Here is a 24,787-nt window from a genome sequence, read left to right as displayed (position 1 = left end):
TTGGAAGTTAGTCACGTACTAGGATTCGTGCGAAGGAAGAAGTCTTCTACAAGATTAAGTCTAATTAGGGATTGGAGTAAAGGTTCAACAGTTTGTTGGTATTTTGGGATAGGCCAGGGTAGTGGTAAGATTCATTATAAATGTAACCGCTTGTTCTTGATTAGTGGATTCTTGAGAGTGGTGACTTGAAATTCACTCAGTGAGGTTTTTGTCTTGCGAGAGGTTTTCTTCATTCGTCAACAAATCAACGTGTCAATTTTAATTTCCATTGCACTTAGTTTGGTGATTTGTTGGTGTTTCCACAATATGCATGTAATTTAACCTAATTAATTAAATTGAGTAATTGAATTAATTAAACGGGGTCAATCTATAACCCGAAAGAATGAAGTAAATGGTTAGCAATTAGGCGTGGTAAGAATAAGTTCCTTTTTTGTTTTTTGTAACATCACTTTGTATTTGTCACTCCCTTTCCCTCTATTTTTTGTAGAAGAAATTGGAGAGGAGGGGTGTGGTAATTGCGTTCGGGGATTTATAATTAGAAAAGATTGGGAGGATAGAAAAGTGAAAAGATATATTAGATTTAGTTTTCCACCATACATGTTTGGTTGGAAGAATGGAAAAATAAAAGAATAGAAAACCAATATATATTTTCTTTATTTGGTTGTGAAGAAAAATAAGAGAGAATATAATAGCAAAGGATATGCACGATAAGTCTATAAAATTCCCTTACTAGTTATTGCCAATGCAAATTTTACCTTTGAAATTAGGCTTTAATAAGCCAATAGGCAACATAAAATACCAAAGAACTATAGTAGAATTTTAGAGAAAAATACCCTGGCACCCTTTGAACTTTAGGCTAGTGGCTATTACATACCTAAACTTTTATTTTAGCCGGTTTACTCCCTAAACTTCACATATGTGCCAAATTAGAACATTTTTTATTTTGCTGTCAATATGTAAATTAACAGACTACTCATGTGAGACACACGTGTAACATAAAAATTACCAAAACTGATGGAGAGAAGAGATAGAAACTAGGTTCAGTTTAGAGAGGGGGAGTAAATTCTACAAATGCATGCAGGTGCCCCGAGCATATGAGGCTACGTTCTCTGATAGCATATAGGATTTATGGATTATGGATGTGCAATGAGAAGATGACATTTGCATGTCTTTGAATTTTTCTTGGGGGTTGGGAGAGAGAGAGAGAGAGAGAAAGAGTCTTTTGTATGATACTGTCCTTAGGTCTGGCATATGATTTGCGAATCAATAAAGATTGTAAAAAGAGGTTAGATTTATCAAGTTATTATTGCCATTTGCTATCAAAATACAAGGAGTTAATATTTGTAGGTCAATTATTGCCTTTTTATGTTATGATCCTAGTGTTCCATATTGATTAAGTGTAAGTTTAATCATGTGTTTATAAGCTGTTGAGTACCATCTCCTTGCAAACCAGTTTTCAAGGGTGAGTTCTGCCCATGAGTTTTTAACATTTTGTTGGTAGTCTAAATGGTATGTTATGCTAAACAGGTTCTCATGTTTGTAGCTTATGGGCTTGGAGCCTGGCCTGAAGCCTAGCCTGAAATATTTTCCAGTACTATGTGCCTTGCTTGCATTTCTTAGACCAAAAACTTGGTTACCATCCACACATAAAAAATAAAATAAAGGAGCTCCATAGAGGGGGAACATTAAAAACAACAAAATCTGAGGAATAAAATTACTCCCCAATCCAAGTACCAAATGGTAAAACAAAAGACGCTGATCAGCAATCAATTTATAGGCTGAATAATTGTTGAGGGTGTCGTTGGATTGGGGGCAAAACTCAAAGTTGATGGGTATGCTCTGTACATGTGATAATAGTTTGGATTTTTCATGAAAAAGAGTAATAATTTATGTCTCTTTATTATAAGTTAGCTGTGGCAAAATTGTAAGCATGAACCTCCATAGCAAAAGGCTCTGTTAGAGTAAGTTTACTTCATCGCAGTATGGCAGAACAAGTAGGGTAAACTTATTATGAAGTTTGTGACCCAGCTTATGACACCCGCAATATCATTTAGTTGCTAGATTTGGCATGGACACTCCTTCGCATTTTCCCACATGAGCTTCTCCATTGTATGTTTGCAAAGACACTTGATCACTTCTATAATCAGCGATGCAAAAATTGATGGAGGAAACTTAGCTCATATCTCCCTTTCTCCTTGTTAATCAGCATTGCGTGATCTGCAATTTGTTTATTCAATTGCTTTTATTTCCTAGATTGTGGATCTCTCTTTATATATCAACAAAGATCATGGTCATTTTGAAAGTCCCTCATATTGAAAGCTCTTTGGTTAGTCAAAGTGATGGGTAATTCTTTTAGTGAAGGCTTTTAGATCTTGTAATTTTTGTTTTCGTTTTTGGGTTACCATTTTTTATTAATAGGAGATTATTGCTGACAATGTTAGTGGTAACTTAGTGAAACTGTGTTGTTCTTCTAATGAAGCAGGTATAATGGATTAAATTGTCAAGAAATGTCATAAGGAGCTAATTAAAATGGCCAACAAGTGGATTAAATTGTGATTTAGCTTTCTTTTGACGTTCTTGCTATAGGTGGTAGGAAGGATCCTAGCTGAATTAATGATTAAAAAATATTTTTCAAATTTTTTAACTGTAATTGACAAAGAGACCTTAACTAAATTAACTTGAAATATAGAGACTAAAATAAACAAAAACAAAATTATAAGACTGAAATAAATTCTAATGAAATTTAAAAAGTGAATTATGCATTTTAACCTAATATTAATTTACAAAATGAATATTTTCTTCTAGATTGGTGAGTACGGCTTGATAATAAATAAAACGAAGTCTTTTATTAATTCAATTGAGTCAAATTAAACATAATAAAAAGAAAATGAATACCAATAGCAATAGCATATCAAAAACATAAAAGGCAGTAGCATAGCCTCAAGAGCTTTGTAAGCTTAATATATACATACCGTTTTGCGGGTATAGCGGTCTTACGGGTCGGAGCATTCCGGAATTGGTTGCTCTGAACGATGTCGTTTCTTAAATGTCGTTCTCACGAGCATTTTATTGAGCAGGTGGAGGCCACTTTGGAAACTCGGTCCCAGTTCTCGACTTGGACCAGCACCAACTCGTTAGCAGGTCCAATAGCTTTGTGGAGGCAACCTTCTTAAAGTCTCTTTCTTAATTGGCAAGAAGCAATAGATTATGGGGACTCAACTTTGCTCTCTGGGTTGTGGATGGTGGTAGAGGGGGCTTTTTTGTTTAGATTTTCAATGTTTATTCCTTTAGTTGTTTTAAAAAATCTGAGTGTCTTAGTGGAAAAAATTTAGCTTCCCAAGCCCATGGCATATGGTTATCTGCGTTTGTAAAAGTTTTTTTTCTTATGGTGTCAAAGGTGGAGCAGCTTTTGTTTGCTTTTGAGGATAAATCTACTGAAGGCTCTTATTTGTTTCCAGTTTTTACCTTGTTAATGTAGTAGTTCACTAGTGTCTGGAAACTTGGAGCTTTGGCTTTAAGTTTTATCACTATCATCTTTAAGTTTCATCTCAACCATTCTTCGATCTTGTTTGAATATAGAGTTGCTGATGAGCTTGAGCTTAAATTGCAGGTGAGATTGCAAGTTTGAGTTAAGCCCAATAAGTTCGCATCTATCTTACCAATATAAAAGGAAGTTCTGAATCTGGAATTATCTATCAGGTGAAATGACTTAATTAGGGAGGACACTAAAAAACTCAAGACCAAGCTGATGTATGTGCAGTTAGCTAGAAGTTGCATATGGAATTAGAAACTTTTGTTTTTGTGTTAGGCTAAAAGCAACAGGACCTCCATGATAGATTATTTCAATGAGTTATGCAATTCAATCCCACTCTTTTTATTTCTTTGGACCATGAACATTTTCTTCAAAAACAATAATGGATGTCATGAACGTTTTCGTCAACCCTAGTGACAGAACCTATTATGAGGAGATGATACAGACAGGGATTTCTACAATTGTTGTCATCAATTCCATTGATAGAGTACAAAAGACTCCGCTTTTCGCTGCAGCTGGTCTTCCCCATAATGAAATATCTGCTCAGATATGTAGCCAGCCTGGTTTGGTCAAGCGATTGGAGTCCTGAAAATCTTTTTGAGGTATGTCTTCCATACAAATATGTGTTAGCTAAGATAACTGAGTATTAAACAAGTTGGATGACTGAATGCAGGATAGCAATGAAAGGATTCCCCTATAACTTCTAATGAATTGGCCTTTTTTCCTGATTTTTATGTTAGGCATACTTAGATGCATGCACAACATTGTTTTGTTGAACTAATGGAGTTAATATCTGAATAGAACTAGCAGCTCCCTTTGACAATGAAATTCATGTAGTGCTAGAATTATATACCTTCCTAGTAAATAGGAATCTCAATTTCTTTTACTTCCTGATCCAGTTGTTTCCTTTTCCTTAGAATTAACTGAGTTAATTATTTCTTACATCACCACTTTTGTTATTGTCTCTTATCTTCTAGTTGTTGTCTTCTTCCCCCCTAACTTTTAAGTGATTATGCTGATCTACTTTATTAATTTACAGAATGCAGAAGAGGACAATTTTGCCATTGTATTTGTAGCTATGGTTGTAAATATGCAGACTGCACAGTTTTTCACACGTGATATTGAGGAAAATGGCTTTATGAAGAGTGTGACGTTCTTTCTGGACCTGGTATAAATTGAAATCTGCATATGGACCATATTGTGATATACCTATTACTGTTGTAAGTTCAGTAATACAGTATCTGAATTGCATTCATAAAATGTGTCTTCTGATGTGCTCTTTTACAGGCAAATGACCCTACAATTGAATGTATTATCACTCCTCGTATAGCTCTTACTACTGCTGAATATTTGGCTTTTGAATCGGGAAGCATGTTCTTGCCATACTTACAGATATGAGTTCTTATGATGATGCTACTCATGAGGTAATGTAAAATATTTACGCCTTTAATTTGCACTGAGGATGTATCATATACTGTAATTTTTTTTTTTAAAAAAAGGTCAGTGTCAGGATGCACAAAGCTTTGTGGTTCTAATACTTAGAAATATTTAATATATTTGCAAATATTACATGGCTTCCAAGTATTAGAGACAATTTTTTTTAGTTGAGAGTTGTGAGAAGCTATTACGCTAAATCTGCAGCTAGCTTCAGTTCTCAATGCATGAGTCATGCTTGGGAATGTTATTGTATAGATGGTGCAGGTACTTTTTTGAATTCCATTATTAAGGCTTAAAGCCTTGATTGAGGGGTGTGCGCCATGCATCATTGCAGCGAAAGTTTTCTTTGTTATCGCTGTATTATTTTTGTGCTATGAACATCTTTTTTGCATATAAGGACAATCTGCTGGCCTTCCTCACCAGTGTTGGCTCAATGGGTGAGCCAAATACGCAACCGCCTAAGGCCCCCAATGAAAAAATGTCCTTAATTTTTACCAATAGAGATGTTTTGTACCAATAGAAGTATTAATTAAGCCCTAAATATTCATCAATAAATAAAAAGTAGTTGCTTTTTAATCAAAGAAAAATCAGTTAAAGAAAAAAAAATTTCATTGGATGGGTTAATCATTTAATCTCTCACACATAAATGTTAAAAGAACACATCAATTTTACACTAGTAAATAAATTTATACTCAAATTTTATTTAGAGATATCAAATATATAACTTTATTAAAATTTTCAATCATAATTTTTTAGTATTTGGTTACTTCATTCAATAAATAGTGTTTATTTTAGATGTATAGTCATTGAGTAATGCGATATTCTACTATTTCAGTCAAAAAAAAAAAAGTAATGTGATAGGTTCATTTTAATTTGTAATTTTTTTTTCTAAAAAAATAGATTTTAAATGGAAGAAAAAAAAACCAAAAATTAAATAAATATTCTATTAATATTCAAAGTATAAGAATAAAACTGAATTAAAGTAGTTGCCTTAGGCTTCACAATACCTTGAGCCAGCCCTGTTCCTCACACTACATTCTATTTTGAAGCGGGGTTCCATTGTGTGATATTTTCTGATTTTTAATTAGTAATTAGCATTTTCTTCAAAAATAATAATAGATGTTGTGAACGTTTTCTTCAACCCTAGTAAGAGAACCTATAATGAGGAGATGATACAGACAGGGATTTCTACAATTGATGTCATCAATTCCATTGGTAGAGGAACGCTTTTCTTTGCGGCTGGTCTTCCCCATAATGAAATATTTGCTCAGATATTTTACTAGGCTGGTTTGGTCAAGCGATGGAGAGTCCTGAAAATCTTTTTGAGGTTTATCTGCCATACAAATATGTGCTAGCTAAGATAACTCATTAAACAAGTTGGATGACTGAATGCAGGAGAGCAATAAAAGGATTCCCCTATAACTTCTAATGAATTGGCTTTTTTATTTCCTGATTTTTATGTTAGGCGGACTTTAGATGCATGCACAACATTATTTTGTAGAACTAATGAAGTTAAAATCTGAATAGAACTAGCGGCTCCCTTTGACAATGAAGTTCATGTAGTGTAACAATAATACAATAAAATTCATGTACTGTAACAATAATCTGAATAGAACTTGCAGCTCCCTTTTACAATAAAATCAAGTGCATAAAGTACAAGAATCCATTAAACCATGAGCTGAAACAAAAGAGCAAAAATTTAACACTACAACCCAGTCCAAAAGAGTCTTAAAAAAGAATAGTTTAAGATTTGAAATTGTTTTTTATCTCCCGCTGAATGTATCACATCAAATAATGAGGACAACTATGCAAATAGCACCATTCCGATTTACAGCAATACCCATAATCAAATTGAATGACATTGAAATATCTCAAGCCCGGCGTTTACTCAAACACCTAGAATAAAGAATTCGGCTCGTAATGTTTGTCATGAAGTGGCTCAATCCTTTCTTGTCTTTCTGCCACCTTGAAAAATCTAGCACCAGTTCCACGAGCCATTTAGGATCTGTAACTGTGACCTCTCGCATGTACTCCTTTGTAGTCATCACCAGCTCATGGTAGATGACCCAGTCAGGTTGCCTCTAGAAAAGAGTACTGCCTGGATGTATATAGAATTGTTGGTTCTCTACTAGGGTCCTATAGCCCTCTTGTGGGTCCTTTCTAGATGCATGGAAAAAGAACCTGCTATCACTACGTTCAATTTATATTTGACCATGATGGTGAGTAGCTGTTTTCTCACATCCTGTCAATGATCTGTATCGAAAAAATTTCTCAAAACACCAGGGCCCAGAAAAGTTATTACTTTTCCAAGCCTTATAAATCACAAGCAATGTTAGATGGTCTCCCTCTGGATGGAAAAACTTGGCCTTCTTCTGATCAGCTTGTGCTTGTTTCTCTCTAGTCCTGTAGAAGATATTCCCTGTTTGAATCATTGCAATGATGGTCAAAATCTCATCACTGCATCCGAGGTCCACACTGGCAAGCAGAATGGTGGTTCAAGAGGAAATTCAGCCATTTTCCAGCCCAATTTGGTTAGAAGCCCTTCCTCATCAAGAGATCCTAGATTGTACGACTGTTCCATGGCAGAAATGAGAGCTTGGGGTGAAGGCGGATCCATGAAATCAAAAGACAGAAGATCATTTATCTCCATAGCTTTCATGATTAGCGTAGTTAACCCAAGATTTATCCTCTGTATTTCAGGAATTGAAGTAGGGGGCATCCCATTGCAGTATGCACTCTCAGTGTAGAGGCGATAACATTTCCCAGGCCCCATACGCCCAGCTCGCTGCTTGGATGAAGCTTGTGAAATAGGAGTTATGACAAGTGAATCAAGCCCTTCCTTCGGGTTATACACATTCTGCTTCGCAAAACCAGGATCAATAACGTAATATACTCCATCAATCGTCAAAGATGCCTCAGCGATATTGGTAGCAACTACCACTTTCCTCTTCCCTGGAGGTGCAGGTTCAAATATCCTTGACTCCATTTCACTTGGAAGTGCACTATAAACCGGTAGAATAATCAATTCCGGAACATTTTTACCTAGCCCTTTCATCCTTTCATGAAGAGACTGCATGCAAAATCAATCTCCTCCTGACCAGTCAAGAAGAGAAGGATGTCTCCTTCAAGTTCTGTCAAGTGGATGTGTAGCACATGCAGTAAGTGGGGATGCAACAAGGTAATCACTTTCCGGCTGTTTGGAGTAAGAGTATCTCTACTAGAAAAGCTCTACCAGGAATTGTAAATATATTACAATTAAAGAAATACCCTGAAAACTTCTCTGCATCCAGTGTTGCAGAAGTGACAATCAGGTGAAGGTCAAGTCTTCGTTTCACTAGTTGCTTGAGTAATCCAAAGAGAACATCTGTGTATAGTCCTCTCATGTGCTTCATCGAGCATAATAATAGAGTACGGGGAAAGGTTACCATCGATCAAAATTTCCCTAAGAAGCATACCATCAGTCATGTACTTGATGACAGTATCTGGACTAGTACAATCTTCAAATCTAATAGCATATCCAACTTCCTCACCCAAACGACAACCAAACTCTTCAGCAACCCTCTTAGCCACAGACGTTGCAGCCACCCTAAGAGGCTGTGTACACCCAATTTTACCCTTTGTTGTATATCCAGCTTCTGCTAGATATTGAGTTACCTGAGTTGTCTTACCCGAACCAGTCTCACTAACTACAACTAGGACCTGATTGTCATGCACAGCCTGAATGAGTTCCTTCTTTAATTTGTAGATTGGCAAGCTCAGCCTCTGTTCTTGAATCGATAGCTTTGACGAGAACTTTGTCTGCAAACCTTAAATGCGCTTTGAGTTCATAGCAGACCTTGGAGACGAGTGATAGGTACTTGAGCTTCTTAAACCTGTCGTCTTCTTTAATTAATTAATTAATTTGTTTTAATTTTAATTTTAATTTCTTTGGACCATGAATACTTTCTTTGAAAATAATATTTGATGTCAAGAACGTTTTCTTCAGCCCTAATGAGAAAAACCTATCATGGGGAGCAGTGATGGCTTTAGGAATTCTTTTTAGGATGGTAAAAAAGAAACTTAAATGATACAAGATCTGATAATAAAAAAAAACTTAAATATATTGGCATTACCAAAAAGGAAAAAAAATCGCAAATAAAAGAAGTTTTACAATTTCCTTTTACTAAAAATATGAAAAGGCAAAAAGTGACTAATGAGAGTTAAAGTGAGAACTAATAATGCCAATATGAGAGTAATAAAGTAAAAGAGAAATGATGCCAGAGAAGAGAAAAATGGAGAGAGAAAGAGAGAGAGAGAGAGAGAGAGAGTTACATATGATAGCCATTGCAAGTGCGAGCTGAGCTGCCAAGGAGAACTCATGATCATAGTATCTTTCTTGATATCGTTTTTTTTTAGGAAAAATGAACTCAAATATTAATTTTATGTAATAGGTTGAACGAGTTATGAATTGCCTAATCTTGTTGTTGCTTGAGTTATTTTTACTGTTATTTATGTTAATTTTCATTATGATAATTTGGGTTATTATTATTTTTTAATTTGTTCATTTGTTGTTGTTGGTGGGGGGATAAACACATTGGGGAGCTTCCTTAAGTAATTAATATAACATATAGAGACACACTTTAACCCAAAAGACCTAAACCCATTGGGAACCAAGTGTCAACCCTGCACGCACATCCATGTCCATGGGAATCTCACATCACACCATTATTTAGCACCATTAGCAATATTCATTTGTTGAAAAAAAAAATTTTCTCCAAGATCTTTGTGTGTGGGTCGTTTAGGCTTTCTCTGTCTCTAAAAGGCCTAAGCCCAATGGATATGTGCTCAATTATGTTATATTAACTACTTATTCTTCTCATCTTTATTCAATGTGAGACACGTGTAACCCAACAGTTTGGCTTAATCTTGTTGTTATTTAGGCTAATTTTTATTATTGCTATTTGATTCTTGATTTTTTATTTAAAGGGTTAAAGGATTATGCTTGGGGACCAAGATAATTTTTGTGGGATATGTATGTCTAGGACAATTTCAAAAAAAAAAAATCTTAGGTGATAAACTATTATTGATGAATTAAAAAAAAAATGATGTTAGTAGTGGGTATAATTGAAAGCTAGTAATAGCTTACCATTTAAGATTTGTTGTAAAAATATTGTAAATATAACATTACTCTAGTTTTGTTGAATCCAAATCTATATATTACTAAAAGCTGAAGCGTAGCATTTAATGTTGCTACGCTTCCATTGAGTCATGTTAGCAGCCATGTTATTATCAATTTTTTTTTCAATTTTTTATACAATTTTTTAGCATTTAAAGTGAATTAAAAACTCTATTATATTACAATCAAAATATCATATTTAATTTATCTTATTTTTAATTATTCTTATTTATTATTAAATTTTCAATTCCATTAACTTTTCATATTCCCACTATTCTCTACCTTAGCTTTCTTCAACCTTTCTCATTCCATTTCAACTTTTCATATCCTCACTAATCTCAATATTAATATTATTCTATCTTTTTATCTTCCTTTATTTTTGACTCTTCTTATTCTTATCCTCATGCTATAAAATTGTCATTCTTCCTCTTATTCCATGCATAATTTCTATTTTTCCACACACAAAAGCCTCTCTCTCTCTCTCTCTCTCTCTCTCTCTCTCTCTCTCTCTCTCTCTCTCTCTCTCTATATATATATATATATATATATACTTTCCTTCAATTTTTGGTATACATATATATATTTTTTTAATTTTAGTGTAACAGGTTAACCATCAAAACATACTGATGTAGTATTGAAAACTCCACCAAATGCATCGCAGAAATCAATTTTAGACTACTAGAAGTCAGTTAGTTTGCTAAAATTGGAATTGACAGGTAATCTAGCTTGATACGATTTAGTTTTATATTTTATCTTGTTATCTTTTTTATTCTCATTGGTTGTTAAATGTTATATTATTGCATTATAAAGATAGTATATAAAAATATAATATTATTTTATTACATAGCATAACTAAAATAATATGGTGTTTATTGCTATACATTTCATTTTTATTATTTTATTCTCATCTTATTTTATTCAACATTTAAATTTAGCAACATCCTCCATATCATAATTATATATAATTTGTCTCATTTTTTTAAAAAATTAAACATATAATATTTTATTCAATAAATAAAAATTGTTCTTATAAAGTCGTCCCATGAAATGTTACAATGCATCAATGGAAAAATGAAATACAAAACAAATATCAATTTAGAAACACTCAATTTAAAAAAAAAAAAAAAAAAGAATAAACAATTTTCTTATAAAGTATTCCCATAAAACGTTACAATGCATTAATAGAAAAAGAGAATACAAAACACATACTATTTTAGAAACACTAAATTTATAATAATAATAATAATAATAATAATAATAATATCAAACCAAACATATCATAAAATAATAAACTAATAGTTATGGTTTATGGATGTACTAACTTCATGGCAGCAAAATGGAGTAAAATAAAAATAAAAATAAATGTTACAATATGCATATTTAGTACATTAGAATTATCATCTTGGGAAAACAATAGGATGTTAACAAAGAGGGAGAGAAAGAGATTAGTAAAAGAAATCAAACATCAATTAAATAAATTAATTGATAACTGTTAATTGGAAAACAAAGAGACCGACGGCTAAAGGAGTAAAAAATTAATTAAAGATGACCTTACGAATGTTATTATAAACTTTACAATGCAAATAAATAAATCGTTAAATTCACTCAATTAAATCATATAATCAACAATTAAATAAAATCATACAAAATTTAAACTTGAAACTAATCAAACTCTAATCTAGAAAATCATATTTATTATCAAAACTAAAAGGAAAACGTTCTTCAGTAATAATAGAAATATATAAGAAATAAAGATGAAAATTTTCAAAATCTTCTTTTTTGACATTTCATTTAACATTATTTATAAATAATAAAATATAAAAAAAAAATCCTTAAATGCTTATATTCTTCACACACCATGACTTTTAAAATCTAATGAAAGGTTCTAAGAATTTAACTCTCATTTAATGCCTCTATTATGAAAAACAACAGCCAGTAAAATATGATAATAGTAAGAAACGTTATAAATGAGAATATGAAAAAACTAATTAGCCACTATTATTATGGAATAGATGTCTTTTTTTTATGCATCTAAGAAAATGAAATGTATAGGGTTTACTTATTAAGGTAAGTGAGAAGTGAGAGCTCAATGGTGTTCTTGCCATACTTACAGATATGAGTTCTTATGATGATGCTCTTCATGAGGTAATGTAAAATATTTACGCCTTTAATTTGCACTGAGGCTGTATCATATACTGTAATTTTTTTTTTAAAAGGTCAGTGTTAGGATGCACAAAGCTTTGTGGTTCTAATACTTAGAAATATTTAATATATTTTCAAATTTTACATGGCTTCCAAGTATTAGAGACAATTTTTTTTAGTTGAGAGTTGTGAGAAGTTATTACGCTAAATCTGCAGCTAGCTTCAGTTCTCAATGCATGAGTCATGCTTGGGAATGTTATTGTATAGATGGTGCAAGTACTTTTTTGAATTCCATTACTAAGGCTTAAAACCTTGATTGAGGGGTGTGTGCCGTGCATCATTGCAACGAAAGTTTTCTTTGTTATCGATGTATTATTTTTGTGCTATGAACATCTTTTTTGCATATAAGGACAATCTGCTGGTCTTCCTCACACTACATTCTATTTTGAAGCAGGGTTCCATTGTGTGATATTTTCTGATTTTTAATTAGTAATTAGCATTTTCTTCAAAAACAGTAATGGATGTTGTGAATGTTTTCTTCAGCCCTAGTGAGAGAACCTATCATGAGGAGATGATACAGACAGGGATTTCTACAATTAAAGTCATCAATTCCATTGCTAGAGGACCGCTTTTCTCTGCTGCTGGTCTTCCCCGTAATGAAATATTTGCTCAGATATGTCACTAGGCTGGTTTGGTCAAGTGATGGAGAGTCCTGAAAATCTTTTTTGAGGTATATCTGATATACAAATATGTGCTAGCTAAGATAACTCATTAAACAAGTTGGATGACTGAATGCAGGAGAGCAATAAAAGGATTCCCTTATAACTTCTAATGAATTGGCTTTTTTTTTTTTTTTTTTTTTTCTCCTAATTTTTATGTTAGGCGGACTTAGATGCATGCACAACATTATTTTGTAGAACTAATGAAGTTAAAATCTGGATAGAACTAGCAGCTCCCTTTTACAATGAAGTTCATGTAGTGTAACAATAATTCAATGAATTTCATGTAGTGTAACAATAATCTGAATAGAACTTGCAGCTTCCTTTTACAATAAAATCATGCACATAAAGTACAAAAGTCCATATAACCGTGACCTCTTGCATGAACTCCTTTGTAGTCATCACCAGCTCATGGTAGATGACCCAGTTAGGTTGCCTCTGGAAAAGAGTACTGCCTGGATGTATATAGAATTGCTAGTTCTCTATTAGGGTCCTATAGCCCTCTTGTGGGTGCTTTCTAGATGCATGGAAAAAGAACCCTGCAGTAATTGCCTTTCGGATCTTTGTAAAAATTTTCCCTGCAGTCACTATGTTCAATTTATATTTATCCATGATGGTGAGCAGCTGTTTTCTTACATCCTATGCCTCCTCAAGGATCTATACCGAACAAAGTTCTCAAAACACTAGGGCCCATAATAGTTATTACTTTTCCAAGCCTCATAAACCACAAGCAATTTTAGATGGTCTCCCTCTGTCTAGAAAAACTTGGCCTTCTTCTGATCAGCTTGTGCTTGTTTCTCTCTAGGCCTGTAGAAGATATTTCCTGTTTGAATCATTGCAATGATAGTCAAAATCTCATCACTGCATCCAAGGTCCACACTAGCAAGCAGCATCTTAGATAATGGTGGTTCAAGAGGTAATTCTGCCATTTTCCGGCCCAATTTGGTCAGAAGCCCTTCCTCATCAAGGGCTCCTAGATTGTACAAATGTTCCATAGCAGAAATGAGAGCTTGGGTTGAAGGCGGATCCATGAAATCAAAAGACAGAAGATCATTTACCCCCATAGCTTTCATGGTAAGCATAGTTAACCCAAGATTTATCCTCTGTATTTCAGGAATTGAAGTAGGGGACATCTCATTGCGGTATGCACTCTCAGTGTAGAGGCGATAACATTTCTTAGGTCCCGTAGAGGTGATAACATTTCTTCATGCATAGAGCAGGCTTTTGTATATATATATATATATATATATATATCATTCTTACTTATCAAAAAAAAAAAAAAAAGCATTTCCCAGGTCCCATACCCCAGCAGGCCCAGCTCGCTGCTTGGCTGAAACCTGTGAAATAGGAGTTATGACAAGTGAATCAAACCCTTGCTTCGGGTTATACACATTCTGCTTTGCAAACCTAGGATCAATAACATAATATATTCCATCAATTGTCAAAGATGCCTCAGCGATATTGGTAGCAACTACCACTTTCCTCTTCCCTGGAGATGCAGGTTCAAATATCCTTGACTGCATTTCACTTGGAAGTGCACTATAAACTGGTAGAATAATCAATTCAGGAACATTTTTACCTAGCCCTTACATCCTTTCATGAAGAGATTGGCATGCAAAATCAATCTCCTCCTGACCAGTCAAGAAGAGAAGGATGTCTCCTTCTGGTTCTGTCAAGTGGATATGTAGCACAGTAAGTAGGGATGCATCAAGGTAATCACTTTCCGGCTGTTTGGAGTAGAGTATCTCTCCAGGAAAAGTTCTACCAGGAATTGTAAATATATTACAGTTAAAGAAATACCCTGAAAACTTCTCTGCATCCAGTGTTGCAGACGTGACAATCAAGCAAAGATCGGGTCTTCATTTCACTAGTTGCTTGAGTAATCCAGAAAGAACATCCGTGTGTATAGTCCTCTCATGTGCTTTATCGAGCATAATAACAGAGTACTGAGAAAGGTTACCATCTATCAAAATTTCCCTAAGAAGCATACCATCGGTCATGTACTTGATGACAGTATCTGGACCAATACAATCTTCAAATCGAATAGCATATCCAACTTCCTCATTGTTAAAACTAATGCCCTTTGTTCAATGCTTGAGGATGCATCTGATGAGATTAATGCAGGGCAGCAATGCAAGAGTGGAGTAGCACCACTTGCACACAATTTCAGCTACAAGCAATGCAAAGCAGAGGAACAGAGCATCAATGGGCTTGCAAGGATGTGCTAGAGACCATTGAAGTTGTGCCTTATCATGAAGTGTTTATACATAGTTTTGGAGATCATAATACACGTGGCTTGTAGGAATTGGTCTGTCTTGTAAATGCTATAATACCTTTGTATAGTTTAGAACTGTTAGAAATTAATTTTGCTGAAAATTAAGGAATTGGTTATCTGAGACACGTGTATATATATAGAATAACCTTAATGTATTGGGATCAGTTTTTGTATCACCTTCATTTTTCTGAATCAATAAAGTTCTGTTCTTCTATTTTAGAAAGAAAGTTCCAGATTTTATATGGTATCAAAGCACAACGAAGACAACCTTGAAGCTTCTTCAATGGCGTCCTCTGATTCAAGCAACCAATCAGATCAAATCAACAACCAATCTGATCCAGTCAACAACGAATCAACTCCTAAGAATCCATACTTTCTCCGTCCAAGTGAGAATCTAGGAAGTGTTTTGGTGACACAACCACTGCTTGGAATGCGAAATTATCACTCCTGGTCAAGGGCTATGATCTTAGCTCTCACTGCTAAGAAAAAGATAGGGTTCATCAATGGTAGAATCCCTATGCCCGATCCAGAATCTCCTCTCTATGAAGATTTGCAAAGCTGCAATACAATGGTACTTTCTTGGCTTATCAATTCAATGCATGTTGATGTATCTAGTAGTATAATCTACTGTGAAACTGCTAGAGATATGCGGTTAGAATTGAAAAACTTGTTTTCACAAGGCAATGGTCCCAAAATTTACAATCTTCAGAGGGAGATTTCTCACATCACTCAAAATCAATTGTCTGTGACTGAGTATTTCACAAAATTTAAGAGATTATGGGATCAATTGTTGAATCTTGAGCCTTTACCAGAGTGTAGCTGTGGAGCAATGAAAACCCTAAGTGCTACTCATGAAAAAGCTTACGTGATGCGTTTTTTGATGGGTTTGAACGAGAATTTTGATACTATAAGGACTCAGATTCTGATGTATGAGCCTCTTCCTTCAATTAGCAAAGTTTATGCCCTAGTTCTTCAAGAAGAGTCTCATAGGAATATTGGACATGGAGGATCATTTGCAGCAAAACCAGATTCTGTTGCTATTTATGTCAATTCAAAAGGCAATAGTTCTGGAAATGCAAATTGGACTAAGGGAAACAACAAAAAGGAAAGGCCTTTATGCACACATTGCAACATGCTTGGGCATACCATTGACAAGTGATATAAACTTCATGGATATCCACCCGGGTATAAGCCAAAGGGAAAATCTAATGCTAATCAAGTTTCTTGTGATCAAGGATCTATGGTTGAGCATTCTTCACTTGGATCAGTTCAATGTCCAATCACAAAGGCTCAATGTGAGCAACTATTGGCTTTCTTCAGCACTAAATTCTAATTCTGGTGATAAGCATAAAGCAGCTACTGTAAGCAGTGGTGATGGAGTGCCAAAGTTGATGAATGGAGTTGATGGAGTGGCTTCTTCAGTTGGTGTTCCTGCTGGTACTGGTTTGGCAGCCACCATTTCACATCCATCAACATCCACTTCCTATCTTGAGACTATGGCAGGTATGGCTTCAGGTTTGTCCTTTAATTCCAACTTGAAGCATTTAGTTTTCTCTGCAAAACTAGTCAATAAAGATATGTTTTCATCCACTGATTGGGTCATAGACACATGTGCTACTGACCATATGGTGCATTCTGTTACTTGTTTTACTTCTATAACTTCTACTCTAAACACACATGTGAATTTGCCTAATGGTGAAATTGCCTTAGTAACCCATATAGGAACTGTCAGAATTTCAGAAGCTCTTATTCTATATGACGTACTTTGTGTTCCAGCCTTTAGTTTTAATCTCATATCTGTCAGCAAGTTAGCCAAATCTGTTCTATGTTGCCTTATTTTTTTGGTACTTTCTGCTTCATCCAGGACCTTGCTCTGCCTCTGTTCCTCAATCGACAGCTTCGACCTCTGTCCAAAGCTAAGGGATTGTTCATGTCCATAAGCATCCTTCTTCATATGCCGATGATAAACCAACACCTCTAAGCTCATGTGTTAGATGCCCCTCACCCGTCTCTGGCATAGTAATCGGGCAACTCAGCGCCATTCTCTTTCAGTTTGGAGTCGAATCCGACGACGGTGTCGCAGTGTCGGCCCAAGTCGGTGATGAACTCGGCGAGAACTTTGTCTCCAAATCCTAAATGCGTTTCGAGTTCAGAACAGACCTTGGAGACGAGTGATAGGTATTCGAGTTTCTTAAACCCGTCGTCTTTAGCGGGAGCCATTGTTGAAAAAGATACAGAAATAGCTAGAGAGATACAATGAAGGAAAAAAGATAGAGATATGAGGATTTATATAATAAAAACTCAGTGAGCCTAGGCCTTTTAGCAATGGCTCATAAAATCAGGGCCATGCTATACGCAGCTGGGCCTAGGCCTTTTAGCATACCGAGCGTATATGCAATAATAATAGAATTTATTAGTACTTAATTTCACTGGATGAAGATTTTTTTTTAATAATCATAATTCATTCAATTAGCACTGATTTCATGCTAAGCAAAGTTGTGCAAGCCTTGGGCTTTTTTTTTTTGGGGTCCAATCCCACTCTTTTTATTTCTTTGGACCACGAACAATTTCTTTGAAAACAAAAATTGATGTTGTAAACGTTTTTTTCAACCCTAGTGAGAAAAGCTATCTAGAGGAGATGATTTAGAATGGGATTTCTACAATTGATGTCATGAATTACATTATTGGGTTTACAAAAATTGGTTATTGACTAAAAACAATACATAAGGACTCTCTCTCATTTATTTTGATCTAGAATGATTCTCAACTTTTCTCTTATCTATGTTTATTTCTTAGTTGTGGCAGAATCTAACACTCTAGTTTGGTTTGTTCCTGTATCTGTTGCAAAGTCCATTTAGTTGCCTAGTATGTGAGTGTTATGCCTTTTGAGTGTATGTACATTCAACATCCGTTCATCTTAGGTTGAAGGCTAAGCTTGGTGATTTGTGAGAAAGTGGTAATTTAGCAAAACTTTTAGGACATAGTGTGGTGCTTTAAAATTTTTATTACCAATAAAAACACATCCTCTATTTTATTACCAAGTTTCAGACACTCCTAGTGGGTCTTGAACCCACTACCTCACCATCCACATTACTAAAACTAGTATGTAATCAGTGCATGGTTATTAAACATATAGAACATTAGTTTAGTCAGGATATTTGGAGGTACTAAAATAATTTTTCTCATTACACTGCTATTACATATATAATTTTAAAAATCACTATTAGATACTACACTATTCGTGAAATTCTACTAAATACAATACAAAATAAAAGAACAAGTTGGTCTAATAGTATATCCAAAATTGGATGAGAATAGGTGCAGATCGTTCAACTTAATCACAATTTCTTATGTCCAAGATCTTTGTATACAATGTATCTAAATTGAAACAACATAAAAAAAAAAAAAAATATATATATATATATATATATATATATTCTCATTAGTTTAGAGAAAAAATTACAGCAAAAATATGAACAATCTAATTAATTTGTATGGAAAACTAACTAAAGCAAAAAAGGCTAAAAGAAAATTATCTGAGATTTAGACTTGAATTGTTTGTATTTATTACCAGCTCATCATAAGCTTGACATCAATGCAACCAATTGAAAAGACTTACTAAATAATAATAATATATCAAGATTAAATGAAAAAAATTAAATAAATAAAAAACTAAAAAAGACTCAATAATAGTAATAATGAAATGGTTGTGAAGCAAAAAAGAAGAAGAAGAAGAAGAAGAAGAAAGTAATAATGAAATGGTCATTTATGCCTTGCACACGAAAATATTCAATAATAGTAATAATGAAATGGTCATCTCAGCTTTCTCATTGAGTATCATAAATGGGTCACTCGGCATTAAAATTAAGAAAGTTAAAATGGATACTTTAGACTATAGTTAGAAGCTCATTTGAATTTTAATTGTGTTTTGACTTTAAAATATCATAGATTTTCTCATATATTGTGCTTTGATCTCAATTTTTAAGGGATGGTCACTAACTTGTGATGCATGGGAAAATTTTGTATAGTAGTTTAATACATCATCGCACACATAAAAATGATTAGCCCTTAAAGAAATTAAAACGTTGAAGACTCATTCTACCAAGTTATTGTAGAATTTTGGGGCCATAAGAAGAATCAAGAAAAGTAACCCTATGCCATCAGTATGGTAGTATGCCACACTACTGTTACCATTTCTAATAATGTTAATTTGGCACTTTCAAGCCAAAAAAAAAAAAAAAAAAAAAAAAAAAAATGTTTGACACTCTCTTTTTTCATGATATTCTGGAAGGTAGATTATACTTACAAATAACGCGTTACAAAAAAATCAGATTCATCCTCGAGGTTTTATACATCATTAGTTATAAAGTAATAGTATTTTTTTTTTGGAAGATAAATGGTAGAATAAAGTAATAGTATTTTAGTTACTTAAATTGTTGAGAATGAAATCATGACACACCTTACAAAAATGTCTTTGATATTGTTATAATCCTTTCTAATAACCAAATAAAGAAGACAAATACATATATAACATGATGGTTTACATAACATGATGGCTTTCCTAAAATTAAAAAAAATACTAGTCACTTGTGGGAAATAAAAATTATGGAGAGCCAAGTTAGTAGGTGAATTAGCTATTTAGTGAGAAATCACGTTAACTGATTTTTATTCTACATTATTTCAGAAATGCTTAATACATGTTCGGGGGCCTTTTCGGATGCCCAACCACATGTGGTCCGTTGGAGGGATGACCTTACTAGGCCCGGGTTCTTTTTGGGGAGTTGCTTCCGGAACTCAACATTGGGCCATGTGGTCCAATGGTTACCGGTGTACTTTTAAGCCTACAAGACCATTAAAGCCAAATTCTAAGAATCACGATAATGGTCGAATAAGTATATAATATGTGTTTGATATTATAGCTTTGATTAGTAGTTGTAATAGTAGTTGAAATATAGTATTTATTTAGAAGTAAAGTAATCATGTACTTAATGATATAAATTTAAAGATATGGAAGCAAAGTCACATATCTCTGATGGTTTGCAACCCAGCTGTGTAGCATCAGTGAGCTGATGGGATTCCAGTAGAATGCCAGCAGTAGAGGCTAGTTATGTTTGCCCCTCTTATCAAGCATTGAAACGAGTTTAAGCCTTGGTTAATAGTTGTAATAGTAGTTGGAATAAAGTAATATGTATTTAAATGTGAAGTAATCATATACACAATGATGTAAATTTAAAGATAAGGAAGCAAGGTCACTTATCTCTGATGGTTTGCAACCCCAATTGTACAGCTTCTGTGAGTTGATAATATCCCAGTAGAGTGACCTTAGAGGTAGAGAGGCAGTTTGCCATGATAACTTCAAGATTGAGGAGGAAAAATTGGTGCAATTGGAGAGAGAGAGAGTATGTCCAGCTGTGTGTAGGGGCTAGTTAAACTTGCCCCTCTTATCATGCACTTAAATGAGTTTTCCCCTTGACAATGCTCTTTTAGTTGTTGTGAAGTTATGAATAGTGTTGCCTTCCATGAGAAGGGCTTTTACATGGAGTATCTGTGCCTTCTAAGAGAAGCGCTTTGATACGAGATCTTGGTGCCTTCTAGGAGAAGGACTTTAGTAATAGAAGTTCATGCCTTCCATGAGAAGGGATTTTAGTATGAGTGTTTGATATCTCTTGAGAAGTGTGGAGATGGTAAAAGATATAGATGTTTTGTGGGATGTAGTATTTGTAATATGTATGATATATGGAAGTATGAGATATATGGAGGTTAAAGATAGTAAAAATATGAGATTATGACCGCTGGAGAAGTTGTAGAGATTGCTTTCCAAGAGGAAAGATTTTGTAAGAGAATAGTATGAAGATGTGTTTAGGTATTTGGAGATAGGAGCAGTAAGATAGGTGTATTTTCTGAATATGGAGAGTGAGAGAATGAGTATAAGAGGAGTAATAGTGCTGTAGTGTGTTTAGCAAAGCTCCTGGGATTTTTTGCTAGGATTGTATGAAGGCTTATGAAGACATTTATGAGCTAAGGGTTGAAGAGTTTAGTTCCTAATCTGGAAACTAAAAAACTCAGAAGCTTAGAACTTTATTGAGAGCTTAAGAAGATCCTTAGAGGGAGAGAGAATAGAGAAGTTTTTCAGAGAGTTCCCCTCCATTTGTGTCCCTTTTGAGGTGTTGATGAAGGGTTCCATTTAACTGAGTTTAAAGGGGTATTTTAGCAAATAATATCAGCCAAAATCTATCTCAAATAGCAATAAATTTTCAGAGAATCCATTTTAAGATTTGGCCAAAAAAGGTATGTTTAGTTTTAAGGTATTCTTGCTGTTTCAGGTAAGAGCTGCTGGGGAAAGAGCAATAGAAAATGAAGGTATTTTAGCAAGAGAAATGTAATTTCAATAGTTGGTTTTGGTTTTAGCCAAATGTGGAAAAATTAGTAATGTTTAGGTTGCTAGGTCGGCTGTCACAGCTGTTCTGAAAAAGGTTGTCCCAACTGTCAGGAAAAGCTGTGATAGCTATCATGAAAAAACAGTCCCAGCTATCAGGAAAAACTGTGACAGCTATCATGAGACAGCTGTCATAAGACAGTTGTTTGCTTTGGGCAGAAGCCAATGAGGTCAAATGGGTGATTTCAAACTGCTGGGGACGTCATTTCATGGATTTGGCTAAAAAATGGTAAGATCTCTTTCAAGGGTATCTTGCTATTTTGGGTATAACAGCTGGTTGCTGGGATTTCAGCATTAAATGGCTGATGATATCACTTCCAGCCAGGTGTCAAATGCTGAATGCACTGCTGGGGTTCAGCTGGAAATGTTTCCTTTTCAGGTGTTTGTGCTTTTGGTCCAAGGTTCCATTACAACACATTTCTAGCTAGTAATAGAAGGATTGGTTGAAGGCTAAGGAAGCTTTAGAGATTTGGTCAAGGTCTCATTGTGTTGTGACATAATCTTGGTGAGCAAGAAGAGTATTTAATGCTCTGCTCTGGCAGAGACATATATGGTTTGATTGTGGCAGACAGCATCTGGGTATTAGAGATATCATGAATATTTGTATATAGTTGGAGATTAAAGATAGCCAATCAGATTAGACCATGTGTTTGAGTTGGATTTTAGCTTAAAGAAGTAATGAGATTTATGTAGAATAATATAATGAAGTTTCTAAATTTGTATAGCAACAGCTGGGGGTTGAATGAACAGTTATTTTCCCAGCAGTTAGATGGCTGGAGATATTGAGTATTTGTCACATGATGAATGTTAAGTTTAGGAAAAGAGCAATAGGGAATTTTTATCATCTAAAGTGCTATGTGATAAGAGATGCTTACCATATGTTACCCGCTACACACGGACTCGTCAGAGTTCAGGAAGTTGGAGAAGACACGCCAAGCAACATGTCTCTTTTATCAACTTTAAACCATTGGAGCTTTACTGAACATACCTCTTGGCCCTCCAAACCACGACTCCTAAAGTTTCCCCAAAGAGGCTTATGAGCTTGGGTCATAAGCCGAAGATGAGATGACGTACCTTGGGTTTTGTTATTATTTTGTGTAAATATGGGCTCTTGTTGAAAAAGCTGCTTGCCATGAGTGTAAGAGAAGTAATATGGGCCGTGAGCTTTGATTCATTGCTTAAGCCCAATCCACATGTTGATGTTGATGATGTCGTGGGGTTATGATCCCAATTGATGAAGAGGAAATGTAGACCATGAATCCGCCTCTTGAAGTAAGGATCTCGTGGGCCATGTGAGCCCAATCCATGTAGTTGAATGAGATATGAGCTTATTTTGGGTTTTAAATAGATTTACCCAAAAAATCAATAATATGTTGATGTGGCATGGGTTGCCAATGAAGTAATGCCACGTGGGCCGAAAAAATGGTCCTCAACAAAACACAATGGGGAATATTCACTTAAAAATAAAGAGGAGATTTTCAAATTCCAAAACTTAGTTCCAACTACTAATAAGAGCCTTATGTCCAAAGATGAGGAACTTCAAAAAAATTATATTCAAGAAAATAAAATAACCTGCACATCAAAATAAAGGCAGTACCTAAGTTTGAAGAACATCCTTAACCTCCATTAGCATAGGACTAGGGGACCATGATTGTACCACCACCCCTACCATTTTGCTTATTTCTCTTCCTCCTGACCATTCTACATGTATTAGGAATTCTCGAATAAGAAAAAATGATTACTCACTTCAACTTCTTTACCCATTAAACTTGTTTACCCATCATTGGATGAAATATGAAACACGTGAACATAAAATGACATGCCCTTAAATAAAATTGGGAATAATTTAAAAATCTGAGATTTCCATGCATTCAAATAAGAAACTTAGCTTTTCAAACTTGTTTATCATATCCATTTTTCCACTAAAGTTCTTAATTATATGAAAATACAGTTTCTACAAAAAAAGAAAAAAAGAAAAAAGAAAAAAGAAAAGAAAAGGTTTGTAGTTCGATTTATTCAGCTCATTGATTAATTCAAGTGGATTTGAGAAGCATTATAAGGAAGTATATGCAAAATTTAACTCTTAAGATCCAAAATTTAATATTAAATTTTAGACCCACCACGTGTCACTTCAATCACCCTCGCAACAAAATAAGAACAAAAAAAAAAAAAAAATTAGTATCAGTTGCAAGTTTTACCCCATTTACAATAGCATCTTGAAACAGCAGAGGCTGGTAGGCTGCTGCATGAAAATCTGTTATTGCTTTCTTCCATTGGGATTTATTGCTTGATAAGGGATGAAGTGGAGTGATTCAACAACTGTCCCAATAACATATTATTGGCTATGTTAAAACTAATGCAAGAAAAAATAAATAAAATATGAAGATTTATTGAAATGGATACAGTAAGCTAAAATGGACATTTTGTATTAGAATTAACCAATTGAAAATTTTCGAATCAAGTCATCTATCCACATAATACAATGGATAGTTTGCTCTCATAAGGTTTGTGTCAAAGCCAACAATAATAACTCATGTAATTCTCAATAGACCAACTGCTCATGCAAATTCTTAAAACACAAAAACTTGACTTAAAAGGGACTAAACAATTTTAAATTAGATGGAGTTCTAACATATTGAAAATTTAAGTTTTCTTTGTCTACCAAAGCATCAATCCAAACGTCACAACTCAAGTATAACAAACACAATAGCCAAAGGATCCTAGAAGTACTCGTTCAAAGCCCTAATGTCACAAAAATCTTATGGTCAAGTATTTTGATAGACAAGTTGCAGGCAATTTCTAAGAGGTTAATCCAAAGGCCAATGCTATTTAATCTAAGGGCTTGATAAGATGTAATGAAACTACAGTGATCAACACTATTAATTTCAAAATTGTAACAGTTGTTAGTTTCAAAAGAGAAAAAAGAAAAAAAAATTGTAAACAAAATAATCCCAACAAATTTCCTGAATGATTACTCAGAAAACAATCCAATGGCATTTTCCAAATAGAACAGTTGACATAATGAATAAAAAATAAGGGAAGAAGAAGAAGCATGAAATGGACCAAGTTGGTGCAGTCATTGACTCTACCA

The 24,787-nt window shown here is 34.3% G+C and overlaps 2 protein-coding genes and 2 pseudogenes across 2 annotated transcripts in view; 1 reads left to right on the top strand and 3 right to left on the bottom strand.

The window, feature by feature from the left end:
- Window positions 1–24,787, bottom strand: part of LOC126707482 (TMV resistance protein N-like) — a 227,195-nt gene that overhangs the window by 77,156 nt on the left and 125,252 nt on the right. Inside the window, exon 8 of the mRNA XM_050407159.1 lies at window positions 6,988–7,050. The gene's annotated coding sequence lies outside the window, so the exon portion shown is untranslated. The remainder of the gene's footprint in view (window positions 1–6,987; window positions 7,051–24,787) is intronic.
- On the top strand, window positions 3,915–4,930 carry LOC126705217 (V-type proton ATPase subunit B 2-like). The gene is made up of 3 exons (XM_050404127.1): window positions 3,915–4,100; window positions 4,572–4,700; window positions 4,820–4,930. The coding sequence occupies exons 1-3, from the start codon at window positions 3,915–3,917 to the stop codon at window positions 4,928–4,930; spliced, it is 426 nt and encodes a 141-aa protein (XP_050260084.1).
- LOC126705216 (probable pre-mRNA-splicing factor ATP-dependent RNA helicase DEAH5) lies at window positions 6,841–9,647 on the bottom strand (annotated as a pseudogene).
- LOC126705215 (probable pre-mRNA-splicing factor ATP-dependent RNA helicase DEAH5) overlaps window positions 13,460–24,787 on the bottom strand; it is a 43,286-nt pseudogene continuing 31,958 nt past the window's right edge.

This window comes from Quercus robur, chromosome 11 (assembly GCF_932294415.1).
Source record: "Quercus robur chromosome 11, dhQueRobu3.1, whole genome shotgun sequence".
NCBI lineage: Eukaryota > Viridiplantae > Streptophyta > Magnoliopsida > Fagales > Fagaceae > Quercus > Quercus robur.
Note: the sequence above shows the minus strand (reverse complement) of the source record. Positions and strands in the feature narration are given on the sequence as shown.

What these genes read in the sequence shown, in the direction of transcription:
- LOC126705217 (XM_050404127.1), top strand. Translation starts at nt 3,915, where the DNA reads ATGGATGTCATGAACGTTTTCGTCAACCCTAGTGACAGAACCTATTAT. An exon ending in TATGTAGCCAGCCTGGTTTG is followed by an intron (nt 4,101 to 4,571) that starts GTCAAGCGATTG and finishes ATTAATTTACAG; the next exon opens with AATGCAGAAGAGGACAATTT. An exon ending in TGACGTTCTTTCTGGACCTG is followed by an intron (nt 4,701 to 4,819) that starts GTATAAATTGAA and finishes GCTCTTTTACAG; the next exon opens with GCAAATGACCCTACAATTGA.